Raw genomic sequence first — 19,351 nt, 5'->3', positions numbered from 1 at the left:
AATGATAAAGCTACCTATTCCATTATGTATGAGGTCATTTTTTTTATTGTAGTTAAAATTAACGAAGATATATGACCGAACCTAACCAACCCTACCTAACCTAACCTAACCAATCTTTAAAGGTTAGGTTAGGTTAGGTAGCAGAAAAGTTAGGTAGGTTAGGTAGGTTAGGTAGTCAAAAAAACTTTAATTCATGAAAACTTGGCTTATTAGGCAAATCGGGCCTTGCATAGTAGGCTGAGAAGTGCGTTCTGGCTACTAGGTACGACATATATATATATATATATATAATTATTAAATATGACCGAAAAAGTAAGATTAATAATTCTAACACGAATTTTCTCAATCTTTCGTACATTACGCTTCACTGTTGGAGGTAAATCAAATATCAATTCTCCAAAATTCATTTTTATTTCTAGTCTGACGCGACACGGGCGCGTTTCATAAAACTTATTACATTTTCAAAGACTTTTTAGTTCACAAATACACAACTGATTAGAACTTACGTATCTCCGATTTTATATCTACATTTGAGTGAGGTGGGAGGGGTGATATGGCATTAACACAAGACAGAACAAGAGGGGATATTAATAGGGTATTAAAAGTATCAACACAAGACAGAACACAAACAATGGGTATTGAATAGAAGTGTTTGTAGAAAGCCTATTGGTCCATATTTCTTGATGCTTCTATATTGGAGCGGAGTCTTGAGGTGGGTAGAATATAGTTGTGCAATAATTGGCTGTTGATTGCTGGTGTTGACTTCTTGATGTGTAGTGCCTCGCAAACGTCAAGCCGCCTGCTATCGCTGTATCTATCGATGATTTCTGTGTTGTTTATCATCGATAGATACAGCGATATATACAGCGATAGCAGGCGGCTTGACGTTTGCGAGGCACTACACATCAAGAAGTCAACACCAGCAATCAACAGCCAATTATTGCACAACTATATTCTACCCACCTCAAGACTCCGCTCCAATATAGAAGCATCAAGAAATATGGACCAATAGGCTTTCTACAAACACTTCTATTCAATACCCATTGTTTGTGTTCTGTCTTGTGTTGATACTTTTAATACCCTATTAATATCCCCTCTTGTTCTGTCTTGTGTTAATGCCATATCACCCCTCCCACCTCACTCAAATGTAGATATAAAATCGGAGATACGTAAGTTCTAATCAGTTGTGTATTTGTGAACTAAAAAGTCTTTGAAAATGTAATAAGTTTTACGAAACGCGCCCGTGTCGCGTCAGACTAGAAATAAAAATGAATTTTGGAGAATTGATATTTGATTTACCTCCAACAGTGAAGCGTAATGTACGAAAGATTGAGAAAATTCGTGTTAGAATTATTAATCTTACTTTTTCGGTCATATTTAATAATATATGTCTACAGGAAAGACTGCTACCAAAATATACTAATATATATAATTATATATATATATATATATATATATATATATATATATATATATATATATATATATATATATATATATATATATATATATATATATATATATATATATATATATATATATATATATATATATATATATATATATATATATATATATATATATATATATATATATATATATATATATATATATATATATATATATATATATATATATATAATATAATATATATATATAATATATATATATATATATATAATATATATATATATATATATATATATATATATATATATATATATATATATATATATATATATATATATATATATATATATATATATATATATATATATAAAATTATTACCTTTTCTTTGTCAATTTTTTCTAATTTCTCCATTTTCATTTTAGGCATAGGTGGAGGAGAGTGATGAGCAGGTGTCCGAGGGCGAGGAGGAGTTACTGGCAGTTGAGTGGGAGATGGTGACCGCAAAGGGGATGGATGACTGGTCACCGGAAGGGGGCTGGAGTCACGGGCATGTCTTGGGGTTAAAGGCCTTTCTAGATTTTCAGCTTCATCTAAGGACATTAAATGGTCATCATCCAGCTGACGTTTCATGGGGGGTCTTGGAAGAAAAGGGTTTGGGGGTAAGCGAAGGTCAGGCATGGGTGGATGGGACAAGCCTGGGCGAGGTGGGGGACCACCAAATGGTGGAATAAAGGGAAACCTAGAAAATGGAGGAATAAACCCTGGGGCAGAAGGGAAAGGTGGAAGTGAGAAGGGGATAGTAGAACCTCCTACAAGATTCCCTATGGGCAAACCAACTTCTGGAGTTTTTGGACGCTCAGGAGTATCAAATTCACAAACTTCTCGATGAGAAGGGCTGAACCCACATTTTGGTGATTTTGAACGGTCCTTCTTTGGTCTCTTTTCCTTTGTCCTTTCTTTCCCCTTGCGCTTTTCTGAAGATTTACGAATGGGAATATGTGGTATTTCAGGAGTTCTAGGAGTTGAAGGGGTTCCGGGAGGTGACATGTCATCCTGGTATGAAGAGAAATCGGCAGGTGATCTAACCATATCATCCATTGATGTCTCCAGTCGATGACCTGGGGTGTCCATTACAGTTAGTTCCTCTGGGGGTCGACGCTGCACTAATCTAGTAGGAGTTTCATCTATCATAAGATCTGGAGAACTATCACGAGACTGCTGGGCATCACGCTCCCCTGGCCGATCCTGGTCTTTAGTATCTTTAGGTTTGTTGATTTTCTTGAAAATACTCAATTTTGATTTACCTTCAGCCTTGTCTTGCATTGACATATCTTGTGCTTTAGTAGGCGCTGGTATTGATGTCACTGTGACAGCCGAGGATGATGCCAAAGCCAAGATCAATTCTCGTTCTCGCTCTCTCTCTTTTTTGTTTTCTTTTTCCTTTTTAATTTCCTTGTCTTTTTTAGACTCTTTCTCTTTTTTGCCATCCTTGTCCTTTTTGGGCTCCTTGGGTTTCTTTGTGGGATCTTTCTCTTTTTTACTTTCCTTGGGTTTTTTCCCTGGTTCCTTCTCTTTCTTTACCTTCTTTGATTCACCATCCTTTCCTGGGTCTTTGGCCTTTAGGTTAGAGGACTTCTTGGCTTCTGATTTTGGAGTTTTAGGTGGTTTTGGAACCTTAATCTTAGAGGTTGAAGTCTTAGGGGTTGATGTCTTGGGGGTTGATGTTTTGAGGGTTGATGTCTTGGGGGTTGATGTCTTGGGGGTTGAAATCTTAGGGGTTGAAGTCTTGGGGGTTGACGTCTTGGGGGTTGGGAGCTTAGGTGTAGGAATCTTTGGAGGAGATAATTTGGGAGTAGATGTTTTGGATGTAGGAATCTTAGGAGTGGAAGGTGGCTTTGGGCTAGGAAACTTAGGAACAGCAAGCTTGGGAGTAGGCATTTTCAACTTGGGTGGGACAGGCAGTGCTCCTGGAGTACTAGGATTTCCTGTTGGAGGGTGTGATGGTGGTCTGACTAGTGGCACCTTTGGTATCTTCAATCCTTTGCTGCTAGATTTGTCTTTAACTTTGACCTTGAGTGGCCGTGGAGGCTTGTTTGGCATTGGTCGTCCCGTTCCTCCCTGGTTATTTTTTTGCCTAATCAATTTCTCCACTGTCAGCTTTTTCTTCCCAGCTGCGCCAGCTACAGAAGGAGACGAGCTACGGGGCATTGCCATGGGAATATTTGGGCAGCGTGCCTCTGGTAACTTTCCTTCCCGAGCAGAGGAGATAAAACCAGAAGTGGTCATCATCACACTCACTATCTCTCTTACTGGCTGGCCTTCATCTTCTAAAGAAAACCTGAAACAAAATGAATTCAGTTTACACTTGTAAAGAATTTATTATATAAATATTTTAAAGTTCAAAGTCTCTCGGAGATAAGATATGAACAGAAGAAATATTTAAAAATTTTAGTACTGTACAATATTGTATTACTTTATAAACTGATCTGTTTCCTTAAGGCATAAAAAAAATTAAAATAATTAGAACAAACATGTGAGAAAAATATTTTCACACACAGTAAAATATAAAATAAGTTTAACCCTTAAACTGCACAACATGTCACATGACGTGTTGAGTAACTTACCCAAACTTGCGCATCACGTCATGTGACGTATTGGAGTACTACGCAAGATTTAAACGGCCCGCGGATACACAGGGTTCACCTCACCTTCACCAGGGCTCTTGTAAGCAGACACCATTTTAAAAACAAATCGTGGGTCCATTCCCGGGTGTGAGAGCCTCAGTACCGAGTGAGCCACCAAGGCTGACGCATGCAGCATGAGCTCACAGCACTGCTGTTCAGTGTGTGACCACAGCATCGCCTAAAAATGCCATAATATATATGTACATGCTATTATTTAGCGATGATAGTATTACCGAAGACCCCTGACTGTGATAAAAATGACCAGGATTCTGATAATAGCAGGATTGTTGTGATAATTAGCGCTGTAGTGGGAGGAGTAATCTTGGTGGGGAGGGAAGTAGCGTTGTCTGCGGACTCTGTGTGACCACCTTTTACTGTCTGGACTCACTATACCAGCTTAGTTGTTCGCTATGGTGAACGAAACATGCAGATACTTATATATAACGTCTGTATATAGTGAATAAAAGCAAAAACAGTATGGTGGGAGGAGAATGGTGGTGAGTCAGGTGAGGTGAGGGAGGGAGGGAGGGAGGGGAGGGAGGGAGGAAGTAACGGCCAATGGCAGGCTGCCACTGGGTGCCACTGCCACTCAGCATACCAACTTAGTGGTTCGTTATGGTGAACACAAATGTAGATACTTATATATAACTTGCATATATAGTGTAATAACAGCAAAGAGTGTGGGAAGAAGCCATTTTGGAGAGGGAGGTGGCAACATCTACATGATTTGTCATACTGGGTTGGGGTGGCCACTATGCTCTTTGTGCACTATACCAGCTTAGTTGAACAGTTATGGTGAACAGAACATGTAGATACTTATATATAACGTCTGTATATAGTGAATAAAAGCAAAAACAGCATGGTGGGAGGAGGATGTTGGCGAGTGAGGAGTCATTGAGGGAGGGAGTGGCAGCGAGCGGCTGGCTTGCAGATGTGGTGGTCACTCCTCGCTGCTCTTTGACTTGCAATATCAACTTAGTGGTTTGTTACGGTGAACAAAATATGCAGATACCTATATATAACCTGTGTATATAGTGTAATAACTGACAAAGTATTTGTTTATTGTTTTATGAACACAATAATTGAATCGATAATATGCACACCATAATTTTGAGTACAGCGATGATTCACACATTTTATTATATAAATATATCACACTACACACTATTGAATAATATTACAGCAAAAAAATGAAGAAAAATCAATCAGACACATTGAAATAATTAGGTAATTATCTCTTTGTGATCACTCCTGCCTGACAGCTGGGGCTGAGCAGATCACCTCCTGATGCATGCCGAGTCAGCTCATCTTTTTTGCTAGACTCCCCCCTCCCCCTAGCGGGCAAAATATGCCACTTACGATTTTTTTATTATTTTTCCTGTGATCAGGGAACACAAATTAAAAGGTTTAGAAGAAAAAAAAAATTTTTTTTTGTTATGTGACTGTGGGTGACAATGGCCAAATAGCCCTTAGCAACAAAAGGGTTAAATATTTAGCACATGGTATAACTTTTTGAAAAACCTGGAAATGGATTGAAAATCATGAATAGTATGCATATATTTACTGTTAAGAATGTATATACAATTCATGCTTCAAAATCTGGAGTTCCATATAATGGATCCCTCTAAACAATAGGGCAATGGGTCTACCCTCCATATCAAATTTATCAGAAAAAGTTTGAATTCTATAAAAAAAATTCTGTCAAGTAAAGTAATTTGCTGCATATCACAATGGTTCGCAGTTTATTTTTTATTCTTGCACCTTTTATTGCTCAATGGTAGTCAGAGTTTAGGTTAGTGCAGGTGCAGTGCCAAAAACCCAGCAATGTAATGAAACAGCTCTTTCTGGATGAGCCCTGGTGGCACCCTGAAGCTATTTCACCAAGTCACATCAGATGCAAGAGTTCTGTCTGGCCTACTGGGGACCATAGTCAAAACTTGCCCCCCCCCCCCCCCACCATCCCTCACAAGAGGCACAGTGTGATAATTCCCAACACACTGGGAAAATATCCAGGAAGTGAAGCCTTACAGACAATTGGAGGGTTAACAAGACACAGTCAACCTAGGAAACTGCCCTAAGAACACGCAGGGACTCTGAGGTCCAGGAACAGTGACCAAAAGCCAGTCTGCCAGAATCTTGGTTAGTCTTCAAAAAAAACCTCACTCTAATATAAGCTACCCAGGAAATACTAGCAAAACAGCTGAAAGAGTGGCATAATTTTGGATGTCACAAGCATGAGGGAAAGGCACAGGTTGGCAAGCCTTAATGACACTGCAGACAACCTGAGAAAGACGAGCCTTGGAGCAGAATGAACAACATCGACCAACAAGGCGCCAACCAATACAGAAGCAGTGGCAAGAAGGTAGTGACACAGAGCCATTACCAGGAACAAAACATGATGAACCTTCAGCCAAACCAATCAAGCAGCAACCACTAACAGACCCCTCTAAAACCAACCTACTCAACCTTCACCAGAAGAGAAAGAACCGGCTGGAACCGTACAAATAGACCCCCAGATGTAGAAGACCGAACCGAAAGAATAAAAATCCCAGCGCTGAAATAGAATATGAAGCTCACCAACATGGCAACCTGAAGGAGAGAGACCAGGAAAAAGAGCCTTGAGAAAACAATCCTGGACCAAAGGGAACACAAGTAAACCTCGCTGAAGAAAAAAAACGGAGCACCAAGACCAGAGACCTCGCTGCAGTCTCCAGCGGCGCATGAGCAGGCCAGAGGTGAAACGACACACCAGACAGACTGTCAAATGGAGCCGGGGAAATATCTCCCGTGACAGCTGACTAACTCCCAGATACCTATTTACTGCTAGGCATTAGGGTGAAAGAAACTCTGCCCATTGTTTCTCGCCAGCACCCGGGATCGAACCCGGGACCACAGGATCATGCGTCCAGCGTGCTGTCCGCTCAGCCTCCAGCCCCCTGGGTGCCTGAATGTCTCGCAGCGCCAGAGGAGGGAGGCGTCACTGACAGTCCACTCCATGGAGACGGGACATAACTGGGACAGGAAAGAACGTTGGACACTCCCAGAACATGAATGGCACAGAGACTCCAAAGTGAATGTCCAGCTCCAAAGAAGCAGGGACTACAGCAACCCCCTCCCCAGCACAGTGGAGACAATGAACCACAGGAGAACAGTCCAAATGGAGCCAGACTAAGGAGCATGGAGGAATCCGAATCTTCTGCAGTACTTGTCACACGGCCGCAAACTTCTGCACTGTACTGTGCACCAGACAAAGGAGTACAGACCAATGCTCCCGACCAGCTTGATGATCGCTGGCGACAAAGCCCCAGCTGAGAGCCGAGGCGTCTGTAAATACATTTAATGTGTGCAGAGAAAGGTACCGAACCCTGAAAAGCCTAAATAGAAAGCTGGCAAAGCAGTAACCAACAAAGGGCCAACAGAGTCTGCACCCTGAGGTCGCTGCAGTAGTGAAAGGGAGGTGCCTTGGAGGAACCAGTACATTCATTCATTGAAGCCAAACTCTGCACAGGTGAAACCCAAAGAGGGCATAGTTGAAGCTCCCACATAGCCGTCGAGCAACTGCCAAGGCACCTGGCCCAACTCAACACCAACAAAGGCAGCACTGCAAGAAGGACAAGGCCGCTGGAGGCAGGGAGAGCAATGCCAACCGAGTGTCCCAAACAAGACCTAACCAAGTCCGAACCTAGGCATGAACAAACTGGGACTTCTGCCAACCCACCAGGAACCCAAATCAGGCAGCTGGGAAAAAACAGATTCCTGACTAGCAGACACATTGACCTGCTGGGAGCTCACACGAGCTAGTCAACGAGGTAGGCCAGAACCCGAACACCCAAGAGACGAAGACTAATCACAATCGGAGCTAAGTGCATGAAAATGCACAGAGCCAGACTGAGGCCAAATGGGAGGCCTCATTTGTCAGACCAATACTGGAATATGTGGCTCCAGCCTGGAGTCCACGTCTAGTCAAACAAAAAACGAAGTTAAAAAAGGTTCAGAAGTATGCCACCAGGCTAGTCCCTGTGCTGAGAGGTATGAACAATGAGGAAAAACTGTTGGAACCAAACCTCATGACACTGGAAGACAGAAGAGTTAGGGAAGACATGATCACTACAATTCTCAGAGGAATTGATAGGGTAGATAAAGATAAACAGTTTAGCACAAGTGGGATGCAAACAAGGGGACACTTGTGGAAACTTAGTACCCAAATAAGCCACAGAAATGCTAGAAAGAACTTTTTCAGTGTCAGAGTAGGTAACATGGAATGCTATCTACTTTACCTACCTCATTAGGCAGTGAAATGGTGGAGGCGTACTCCATACACAGTTTCAAATGTAGATATGATAGAGCCCAGTAGGCTCAGGAATCTGTACAAAGAGCCAAAGCTCAACCCCCAAAAGCACAACTAGATGAGTGCAACTAGGTAAGTACAGCAGGACTAGGTATGTATTTTTGAAGACAAATAAATACATCTACAAATCCTAGTGATACAGTAAGTGCACTTACTTAGTCTTCTTAGCAGGAGACGTGTCACTATCCGAGGATCGCTTGACAGCTGGTTGAGGGGAATGTGCAGGAGAGGAGCTCTCACCCATTGCCTCTTCAAGGTTAGAATTCACTTTTACATCCAGTTCCTCTTCTGCACCCATGTAAGAAATAATGTACAGTATATATGCATACAAACATATACAATATAATAATAATATAATTATCTTTAGCAACTATCAGTGTATTGGGTCAAGTGAATCAAGTATTATTAGAATATTTTGAATGTTTCCAGTAATTGTGTTCTTTATCCGCTACATTGCGCACCTGGTTTTGGCAAAAACTTCTTAGTGCAATTGTCAAGGACATTTTTGTTGTTTTTATAAATATTCAGGTAAAGTTAATGTCAATGTTGCCAAACTTAACTATTTCCATTTCAAAACACAGAGTAAAGAAAACATTAAAAAACATTAAAATATAACCTCCACCAAACTTTCAAACCTCCTCTCTCTTCATACCCACATCATCTTCCAGAATTTCACCTCCCCATCCCTCTACCTCCCTCATCCATTCCAAACCCTTTGGACATCAAATCCAAATATAGCCTAATTAAAAAAAAAAAAAGCACAACTCTCAGAGCGCCTAAAGGCATTTTGCGCAGTGCAGTGGTTAACCCTTAAACCGAGCAAATCATATATATATGATTTCAGTGACAAAACCGAAACCGTGCATGTCATATATATATGATTTTGTGTCTAGCGCTATAATTTAAACGCCCCGCCTGGGATAGGGGCAGCTATAGTGCCGCCAGGACCGATAGTTGCCAGATGCCACCTAGAAAAAAATCCAGGCCAACATTCTTGGGTGCGAGAGCTTCAGTATTGAGCGAGCCACCAAAGCTGACGCACGCAGCACGAGCTCACAGCACACAGCACTTTGCTGTGTACTAACCCTATTCTTGCCTCTCCAGATGCGAACCAACCCTTCATCCTTAATGTTGATGCCAGCAGCACCGGCATTGGAGGTGTCCTGAAGCAGCAAAGAGAGGGAAAAGTCCTTCCAGTCAGCTTCTACAGCTACAAGCTGAAACCTCACCAACAAAACTACAGCACTATAGAGAAGGAGCTACTCGCCATCGTCCTATGCTTGCAACGATATGAACCATACCTTCAAGGACACCAACCCATCACCATCTATTCTGATCATAATCCTCTTCGTTTTCTACAGCAAGCACAATTCTCCAACCAGCGTCTACTTCGTTGGGCCTTGTACCTACAAAACTACAATGTCCAGATCTTCTACATCAAAGGATTAGACAACATAGTTGCGGACACACTATCACGTGTTCATGAAGTGGAACCTTCTGCTTCCACACTCCTTCCAGCATCGACATATCAGGCATTAGGAAAAGGCTTTGGGGAGGAGCTGTCACGTGAATCCCCCGCATAGCAGTGGAACTGCCTTTTCCCTTCACCTTCAATGCCTCTGTACTGGAAGTCTACATCTACACCAGCCCAGATGAGTCATCAGTCCTGCCACCTCTCCATACCCCCCAGGGCCTGGCACGGCCTGGACCGGCTCAGAGGCAAGCCGGGTGCCTCTGCTAACCAGTAGTTTGTTCCCACAAACAAGCAGTTACCCGCCTTCAACTGACAGTGGTGCAGCTCAACACAAAGGCACCGCCAGCCACAACGACCAGTTTGCTAGTTGACCTTGCGTTGACACTGGAGGAGTCATCACCACCGGACTATATAAAGGGCGCTGCCTCCCTGGAGAGCCAGTCTCTCTCTTAGTGCTCTAGGATCACCTTTGTGTCTCTCACCCGTCGTCCGCCTTCAGCCAACTTCATGTGATTGATGCCATGGTGGTATGGTAGCTGTCTTCAGTACACCAGTATATCTTTATGCTTTTCTTCATTGCTTATACTGTAGTTTATTTTTACATTTAAGATCATACTAACTTGTTCACTTTTGCATTGCATGAGAGCCAAGTATTTTCAGGGGCATTTATGTTCATTAAGATTACAGTAAATTGTTTAATTATTTATTTGATGATTTTTATTTGTTTCCACCTGCGACTTACACACTGCAGGGCCAATAGCAGCATTTTTGTTTTATTATGTGCGGGAGAACCATACCATCTTGGTTCAGTATAGCTGCGATACCACAACCCGTCACAGGATCATCAATGTCATATTCCATAAGTTTAAGTTTCTTGTCCATTTCTTCCATTGTGAGTGATATAGTGTCAAGCGAGCAGCATGAAGCCACCATGAGCCAGAGCTATATACATCACTCATAGTTGCTCTCTCCAAACTGAGGCCCACCCGCTCACATGTAGGAGCCTGCAATTTTTTGCGGGCAGCAGTTTACAGGAGGCCTGAGGTATCGAATGGGTGCCCCATTTACCAAGCAGGAGTTTCAAATTTTATGATACTTATTAAAACGACACTGGTTGCAATGTGCACCACCATGACACAACACGTCGCATCTGGCCCCGGCGCCAACGTCGCATCCGGCCCCGGCGCCAACGTCGCATCCGGCCCCGGCGCCAACGTCGCATCCGGCCCCGGCGCCAACGTCGCATCCGGCCCCGGCGCCAACGTCGCATCCGGCCCCGGCGCCAACGTCGCATCCGGCCCCGGCGCCAACGTCGCATCCGGCCCCGACGCCAATCCGGATCCCGGCATGCTGAGATGTAGCTCCAATTCTAGCTCTGCCTGGGTGTCCTTGACAATTTGTTTGAAAACATTGGAGATTTCCGTGCAGGCAGTTAGAAGTGATTCTCTGTGCTCTGCTGGGGTTTCATAAAATATTGTGATCATTTTCAGTACAGTAATATTATCCTTTTCACAGAACCAGTACACCGAGTGGTTTCTGGGACCAATTTTCCTGGCATTATTTGACATGTTGGCACATTTACTGTGAATGGCTGCCGAACATAGCTGGCACTCGAAGCTCTGGTGATAATCTGCTTCCTTGTTGCATTCTGTGCACATCTTTACTAAAGGCATTCTGACCATAATGCTTCTGGTCAGTGGGGGTGGTAAGGCAGTGGACCGGTGGTTTCTGACCAGTGGTAAAGGAAGGGGGGGGGGGGAAGCCGACCCTTCAATGCCTACCGAGTGTGTACACAAACCTCGTGGCCCCTGTACACAGAGTCTGGTGTGTGTGTGTTGCCGCACTATTCACTGAATTATATGTTCTAAATTTTCCACTTGGCAATTTTCCTACACTTTCAAGCCTTTATGCCTGTTTTGTTACCATTCACTATTCACCGTATCACTGTTCACTATTGTCTAAGTATACCGAGGTAAGTATATGTAGACTTGGGCCTCGTGTAGAGCCTCGTGTGGGCACTCGTTCCCACGTGGGCAGGTGAGAGGTGGTTTTTCTCTATTAAACACAAAGTTCTAATGGCATCACTGTATTTGTTCTTTCCTAAACGTGGTTTTACACTTTGTGATAACTGTGATCCGTGTTATATCACTGTAATTCTAATATGGGCAAATATATTGAAATTTATTCAAGGAGCATGCGACCCACACCCCTCCCACGCACAGAAAACTGGACAGCCCTCCCTAGTACTGTATACACGTTAAGTACAAGAACAGCACTACTGTATATATATGTATATGTCCCTTGGACTTTATAATGCATCTCAAAGTAATGAATGACATTAAGTGCATCTAAAAGTAATCAATACCATTCCATTTAAGTGCATCTCAATGTAATTAATATCATATCTTTAAGTACCTTTAAAATAATTATTATATTATTTAAAGTAAAAAATACTCACCCTCTTTCTCTGGATACATGGGTGGCAAGTGCTCGTGAATATGGATTGGCCGAGATAATATCTCCCGGGAGCCTGGCTTCAAGAAATTAAGGTTGGAAGTCCGTGGTACAGGTAGAGATGGCAGCGAGTGGGGAAATGGTGGGCAGTCAACGTTGTTGATGTATTCTTCAAGTTCCGGCACAGATATCCCCATGTCGTGGAATGCCAGACCCAGGTCGTCTAGGTTGGGTTCAGTACGACCAACTGCAAATGAAAAACCTTATAACAGTACTGGCATATTGAATTTTATATCTGCAAACTTATTAACCTGCTAAAAATGCATAAAAAACCAGCACTGAACGTAATGAAATGCCATTTACTGGGCGAGACTCGGAGGCTCCCCCAGAAATATCCAGGTGATATGAATGTATTAGACCCTGGCATCATTCAAAGCGAATAGAGTTCTCAGGCTACCGGGGACCACGAGCCAGAATCTGGCCCCCTCAGAGTGGCACAAGGAGCAACCGCCTATAGAAACCCCATGTGGTTGGGAGCATTCCATGTCTGCTATCAACCGGGTCAGGCACCCAGAAAAGTAGGCACCCCAAAACAAACTATCTAGTTAAAATATTGCTACTGAAAGCCGAACTGTTGGACAGAACCTCCCCAAAGAAAAACGAGCAAATGAGCATGATGTCACAGCCATCACCCCGCCGCTGTCTGCACAGCTCCCCCCTCCCCGAGACGGGAAAGGGGAAGCCCCAGACCCCTGTGCCAGCTATGCACACCTTCAGTTGAGGCTGGATAAAAAAAGAAAAAGAAAAGACCGGAGGAAGGGAGGGAGGGTTGCCAGGGAGCCTCCAGGTCTCACCCTGAAATTGGAGTTTCATTACATTCAACACTGGTTTTCTGGGGGAGCCCCTTTGGCTCCCTGGAGCTTTGGAGTAACCAAAGATAAAACAAGATGGATTTACCCAGGAGGTCCTACTCGATCCTCAAATCGAAGTCGAGATAACTGGCTGCAACCGTTGACCCAATGCGACACATGCCCGATTAGGGCCAGTAACAATGACTAGGTAGCGAGCGGCCTAGACACTGTTCGACCTACAAAAACCCTGTACCCGAATGTCAGCCCAACCAAACCCAATGTCAGCCCAATAACCAAAGATGGCAGCCAGCGCAGCAAACTTACGAATGTCATGGGCACGAGGATAGACCACAGGCGGGCTGGACCGAATAATCCTGCAGACGACCTGGAAGACCCGAACCATGGAGCAGGGAAGAAAGGGAAACCGGGTCAACCCAAAGCGCGTCCCCGGCCACTGAGGCCGTGGCACGCAAGGAACGGAGAAGAGCCGCAACAGATGCATGCACCTCCAGCCTATCCAATCAAGCATCAACAACCCAACGACCCCTCTGGAAAGCAGCAGTCTCATTCTTCACCAGAAAAGGAGATGCTGCAACTGAACAAACCTATCACCAGGACCAAAAGAGCAGAAACCTGTGCACCGGAGAAGAGCATGAAGCGCCTAACCCCGACCCCTCCAGAGGCCAATGCCAACAGAAAGAGCCTTAGAGAAACATATATAAATATATACACACACACACTATATATAGTCTGTCCATTATTTTGGAGAAACAGATGGGCACTAAAACACAATAGCAATATATATTTTATATATATTGTCAACTAGTAACAAATAACTTGTGAAACAGTAAGGATACTAGAGGAAAGGATTTTCCAGGTGAGGCGGGTGGTAATGACAGTAACTGGAGCAGAGAGGCTTATCGTGGTAAGGTGGGTAGTTATCATGTTATCAACTGGCCACAGCTCACCTTACCAGGCCAGGGCTGGCATCAGCCTAGGGTAGTTAGCAGCATGCTGTGCCGTGACTAACCACAGTGCCTATCATGCACCAGTGAGGCAGGACACATCTCATATACTCTAGTAGACCATATGAGAGAGGAGAGAGGAGGTGGGGTAGAGAGGGTATACTCACAGTGCTCAGTGTAGCGGTGAGTGAGGCGACACACCTCACTCATGTAGCGGTGAAGAAGGTCACACACAACATCTAGGGGCGTGGAATATACACCCTGGAAACCTATCGTCTGACAGATCTGCCCGACAGATATTTTTAAGATCTCATTTCTAAATTGGCTTGCCATGATTGGCTGTGGAATATTTGCATCACTCGGATTATTAAGGTTATCTAGTAGGGGAGAGCCAGCATCAGTGTAACTCTGGAGACGACCCGTCGGCTCCGCCGTCTGCCATATTGCATTGATCCCAACTGATGGTAAATACACCTCTCTTTACCTTATACATCAACTGTAACTAATTCACCACAAATTATAAATATTGTCAATTTATAAAATCTAGATATATTTATCATAGACAATTAATTAAGTTTAAATTACAATGAAAATACGAGAACAAATAGTAAAAGTAAGTTACTTTTATTAAATCTTAAAGGAACAACACTTTTTTATTAACAAGCTTTGGTACTCACCTAGTTGTGCTTGCGGGGGGTTACGCTTTGGCTCTTTATTTATTTATTTATTTACAAGAAGGTACATTGAAATTGAATATAGATTCAGGTTTGAGTAGCAACATCTGCAAATTTGCAAATGATACAAAAATCGGTAGTGAAATTAACACGGAAGAAGACTCACTATCACTTCAATTAAGTTGATATTCCATCTTCCAGTACAGACATTAAGGACTATCTTTCAGGTAACTATCCACAGTCTCTGTACCTAAAGCCTATTAATTCCACTGACGTCAATGAGATAATCCTTTCCCTTAAAACCAAGTCTGGTGCCCTTGAGGAGATACCAACTTTAATTTACAAAAAAGCCTCCAGATCTTTAGCCCCTGCTATTGCTTTGCTCTTCAACAAGTCACTTGAACTCCAAACCTTCCCAGATATTCTAAAAAAAAGCGAGAGTAACGCCTGTCCACAAATGTGGTAATCTCACAGATGTTAACAACTACAGACCTATATCTATCCTGCCAAACTTGTCAAAAAATTTTGAAAAACTAATCTATAAGCAGCTTTACTCATATCTAGCCAAACTCAATATACTTAGCCCTTGCCAATATGGCTTCAGACCCAAAAAAAGCACTAACGATGCACTTATTAGTATGCTTAACTCGATTCATACAGCTCTTGATAAAAATGAGTTCCCTGTTGGGTTGTTTGTGGACCTGCGTAAAGCTTTTGATACTGTCAACCACCAAAACCTTCTTCTTAAATTACATCATTATGGAGTCAGAGGACACTCCCTACAATACCTCAAATCCTACCTTACTGACAGGCTCCAATATGTTTCTGTGAATAATACAATTTCTCCCACCCTACCCATCAACATTGGTGTTCCCCAGGGCAGCATACTTGGCCCTCTCCTCTTTCTCATCTACATTAATGACCTTCCAAATGCCTCACAACACCTCAAACCAATTCTATTTGCTGACGACACAACCTTCATTTACTCCAGTCCTGATCCCCTTGCTCTAAATGCCACAGTAAATACTGAGCTAAATAAAGTCCATCTGTGGCTAACTGCCAACAAACTCACCCTTAACATTGACAAAACCTTCTATATTCTGTTTGGCAATAAATCCTCTAATCAAATAAATCTCAAAATAAACAATACCCAAATTTGTAACAAATTAGATGGCAAATTCCTTGGCATTCTCATTGACCACAAGCTGAATTTCCAGGGACACATACTAAACATATCAAAAAAAGTTTCAAAAACTGTGGGCATTCTTTCTAAGATCAGATATTATGTACCACGCCCTGCCCTGGTGACTCTCTATTACTCCCTTATCTATCCATATCTCAACTATGGTATTTGTGCTTGGGGCTCTACTACCCAAAATCACTTACGTCCTCTAATTACTCAACACAAAGCTGCTATTAGGACAATATCCAATTCTGGCCCCAGACATCACTCGGTACCCCTACTCAAATCTTTGAATATGTTAGACATTAAGTCACTGCACATTCTCTCATGTGTAGTATACATATATAAAACGCTAAACTATAATGCCAATCCTGATCTCAAAAGCGTCATAGAAGGTTGTAACAGAACCCATGAGCATCACACCAGAAATAAATACAGTTTTGATATTCCTAGAGTACGTCTTAATCAAACTAGAAATGCTCTACAAATCAAGGGGCCCAGAATGTGGAATGACCTTCCCAACCATGCTAAAGACTGTACCTCTCTCAACCAGTTTAAGTTAAAAGCGAAGCTATACCTAATAAATTCCCTGTAACCTACCTTACCCTTCTATTGTCAACCAATGTCTGTTTTTTTCTTTAAAGAGCGCTGTTTGTCGACATAATTGTATTTGTGCTGCTTTTTCATCTATGTTTTCATTTCTTGTTTTCATTCTACTCATTATGTTCAATTAGTATTAAACTTGTCATTTAAGTTTATCATGCCCGAAACGCTTTGCGTAATAGTGGCTTTAGGCATTGTATGTACTAGCTCTACCTATAAGTCTACCAATCCTTGTAAAAATTTATTGTATGTATGTACCTTACCTAAATAAAATTGTATTGTATTGTATTGTATTGTATTGATCTAAATAGGGTTTTGAAATGGTCAAAAGATTAGCAGATGCAGTTTAATGCAGATAAATATAAAGTTCTGAGGCTGGGTAATGATGATAGAGTTACAAGATACGAGCTAGATGGTGTTGAGATTGCGAAGTCGAATTGCGAAAGGGATCTGGGAGTTATGATTAGTAAGAATTTAAAACAAATAGATCAATGCATGAATGTTCGTAATAAGGCAAATAGGACACTGGGATTTATTAATCGAAGCGTTAGTAACAAGACACCTGGTGTGGTTCTTCAGCTATATCTTGCTCTGGTTAGGCCCCATTTAGATAATGCAGTTCAGTTTTGGTCGCTGTACTATAGAATGGATATAAATTTACTTGAACGTGTCCAGCGTAGGTAAGTTAATTCCCCAAATTAGAAATCTTTCATATGAAGAAAGATTAACAAAGCTTAAATTGCATTCACTGGAAAGGCGAATAGTTAGGGGTGACATATGATAGAGGTTTACAAGTGGATGAATGGACACAACAAAGGGGATATTAATAGGGTATTATAATGTCTACATGTCTACACAAGACAAAACACGAAACAATGGGTATAAATTGGATAAATTTAGATTTAGGAAAGACTTACTAGTGGCTTTACAAGATTGTAAATACTGTACTATTCAATGTATTCTCACAAACCCAATGTACCTTCTTGTATACAAATAAATAAATAAATAAATAAACTTGGGTAAATACTGGTTCAGTAACAGGGTTGTTGATTTGTGGAACCAATTACCGCGTAACGTGGTGGAGGTGGGGTCCCTCGATTGTTTCAAGCGCGGGTTGGACATGTATATGAGTGGGATTGGGTGGTTATAAATAGGAGCTACCTCGTATGGACCAATAGGCCTTCTGCAGTTGCCTTTGTTCTTATGTTCTTATGTTCTAACCTTGTCCATGGAGGACAGAAGAAAATGTATATATGTTGGTTAGCATTGTAAATGTGTGGCCACGTCTGTGGTAGAAAAAAAACGCCCACGGGATGGGTATGGGGTGCATAATAAAGAAAGAAATTGTAAAATTGTAACCTTTGTTCGATATAAATGAAAAAAAACTTTAGGATTTGTCTTTGCAAATTCCAAAAATAGGATTTTTTTTTTGTTATTAACAAGCAGTCAGTCAGGCGCAGTCACAGTGAGAGGTTGTGTTAGCTGGAGCTCCGATTGTATTAACATTATTATAGCAATAATGGAAGGATTAGTGGAGGAATTGATGAATCTAGTTGGAACTCTGAGAGCAGAGATGGATTCCCTACGAGAGGAGGTACGACAGCTGAAACATCGGGAAGAAACGAAGGAGGAGACCAATATTAATAAGACCTCGTCGTGGAAAGTCGTTAAGGACAGGGGTCTTAAGAAGACCTTGACAAGGCCGCCTACAGACGCCCTAAGGACAGCAAATTCATTTGCCGTGTTGGAGGACGAGTGCTGTGGTGAGCTTGCAGTTCACTCGGAACGGAAATCAGCGAGGAGCGGAGGAGCGCGGGCCCCTCAGGGTGCTCAGAAAGTTAAGGAGGTACCGAAGCGAATTTTGGTTGTGGGAGATTCCCAGGTGAGGTATTTAGACAGGACGTTTTGTGCTAGAGATAGGGGGAACAGGTTAAGGGTCTGCTATCCGGGAGCTGGAATTGGAGATATTGTTGACAACATGAAAGATATTATGACGGGAAATGGGAACAAACCCATTATTTGTATTAGTGCAGGGGGTAATGATGTTAGACGAGTTAGGAGTGAGGAACTGATAAAGAAATTTAACAAAGTCATAGAATTAGTTAGGAGCAAGGGAGGAATCCCGATCATATGTGGCATTCTTCCAAGAAAGAGCGTTGGGAATGAATGGTTGTCGAAGGCACTTAGTGTCAATTGCCGGCTGGAAAGATATTGCAAATCAAATGCAATAACTTTCATAGACAACTGGGAACACTTCTATTGAAGAAATGAAATGTATGCTCGTGATGGGGTGCATCTATCGAGGGCTGGGGTTGTTGTTGTTGCGAACTCGTTGGAACCAGTGGTTAGAGGCATTTGTTTGGGTTTAAACTGTTAGTAGATAGTGGTATGGGAATTGATAGGGAGAAAGGAGGTAATAAAAATATGTGTTTGTTGGAGAAACAACATTGGCAAAATGATCAGGGAAAGAGAAGGGCCTCAAAATAACAATTCACTTATGGTATATTTCACTAACAGTAGAAGTCTAAGAAACAAAATAAACGAGTTAGATGCTCTTATCTGAACAGAAGAAATTGATATTATTGCACTTACTGAAACGTGGATGAATGTAGAAAATAGAGAACTATTAGCTGAATATCAAATAAATGGATTTAAACTATTTCACACAGATAGATATATTAGACGAGGAGGGGGAGTAGCCATA

The 19,351-nt window shown here is 42.1% G+C and overlaps 1 protein-coding gene across 1 annotated transcript in view; it reads right to left on the bottom strand.

Annotated features, from left to right (window-relative positions):
• Taf3 (TBP-associated factor 3) overlaps positions 1–14,641 on the bottom strand; it is a 33,598-nt gene extending 18,957 nt beyond the window's left edge. The window contains exons 1-4 of the mRNA XM_045742393.2: positions 14,355–14,641; positions 12,376–12,618; positions 8,599–8,731; positions 1,790–3,749 (exon numbers count right to left, since the gene is read on the bottom strand). Of these exons, the coding sequence (XP_045598349.1) occupies positions 1,790–3,749; positions 8,599–8,731; positions 12,376–12,618; positions 14,355–14,520 (2,502 nt within the window). The 5' untranslated portion in view covers positions 14,521–14,641. The remainder of the gene's footprint in view (positions 1–1,789; positions 3,750–8,598; positions 8,732–12,375; positions 12,619–14,354) is intronic.
• Between the last annotated feature and the right edge of the window lie 4,710 nt (positions 14,642–19,351).

Source organism: Procambarus clarkii, chromosome 11, assembly GCF_040958095.1.
Source record: "Procambarus clarkii isolate CNS0578487 chromosome 11, FALCON_Pclarkii_2.0, whole genome shotgun sequence".
In the NCBI taxonomy this organism is placed as follows: Eukaryota; Metazoa; Arthropoda; class Malacostraca; order Decapoda; family Cambaridae; genus Procambarus; species Procambarus clarkii.
The sequence above is the reverse complement of the archived record's forward strand: the minus strand, read 5'-3'. Positions and strand labels throughout refer to the sequence as shown.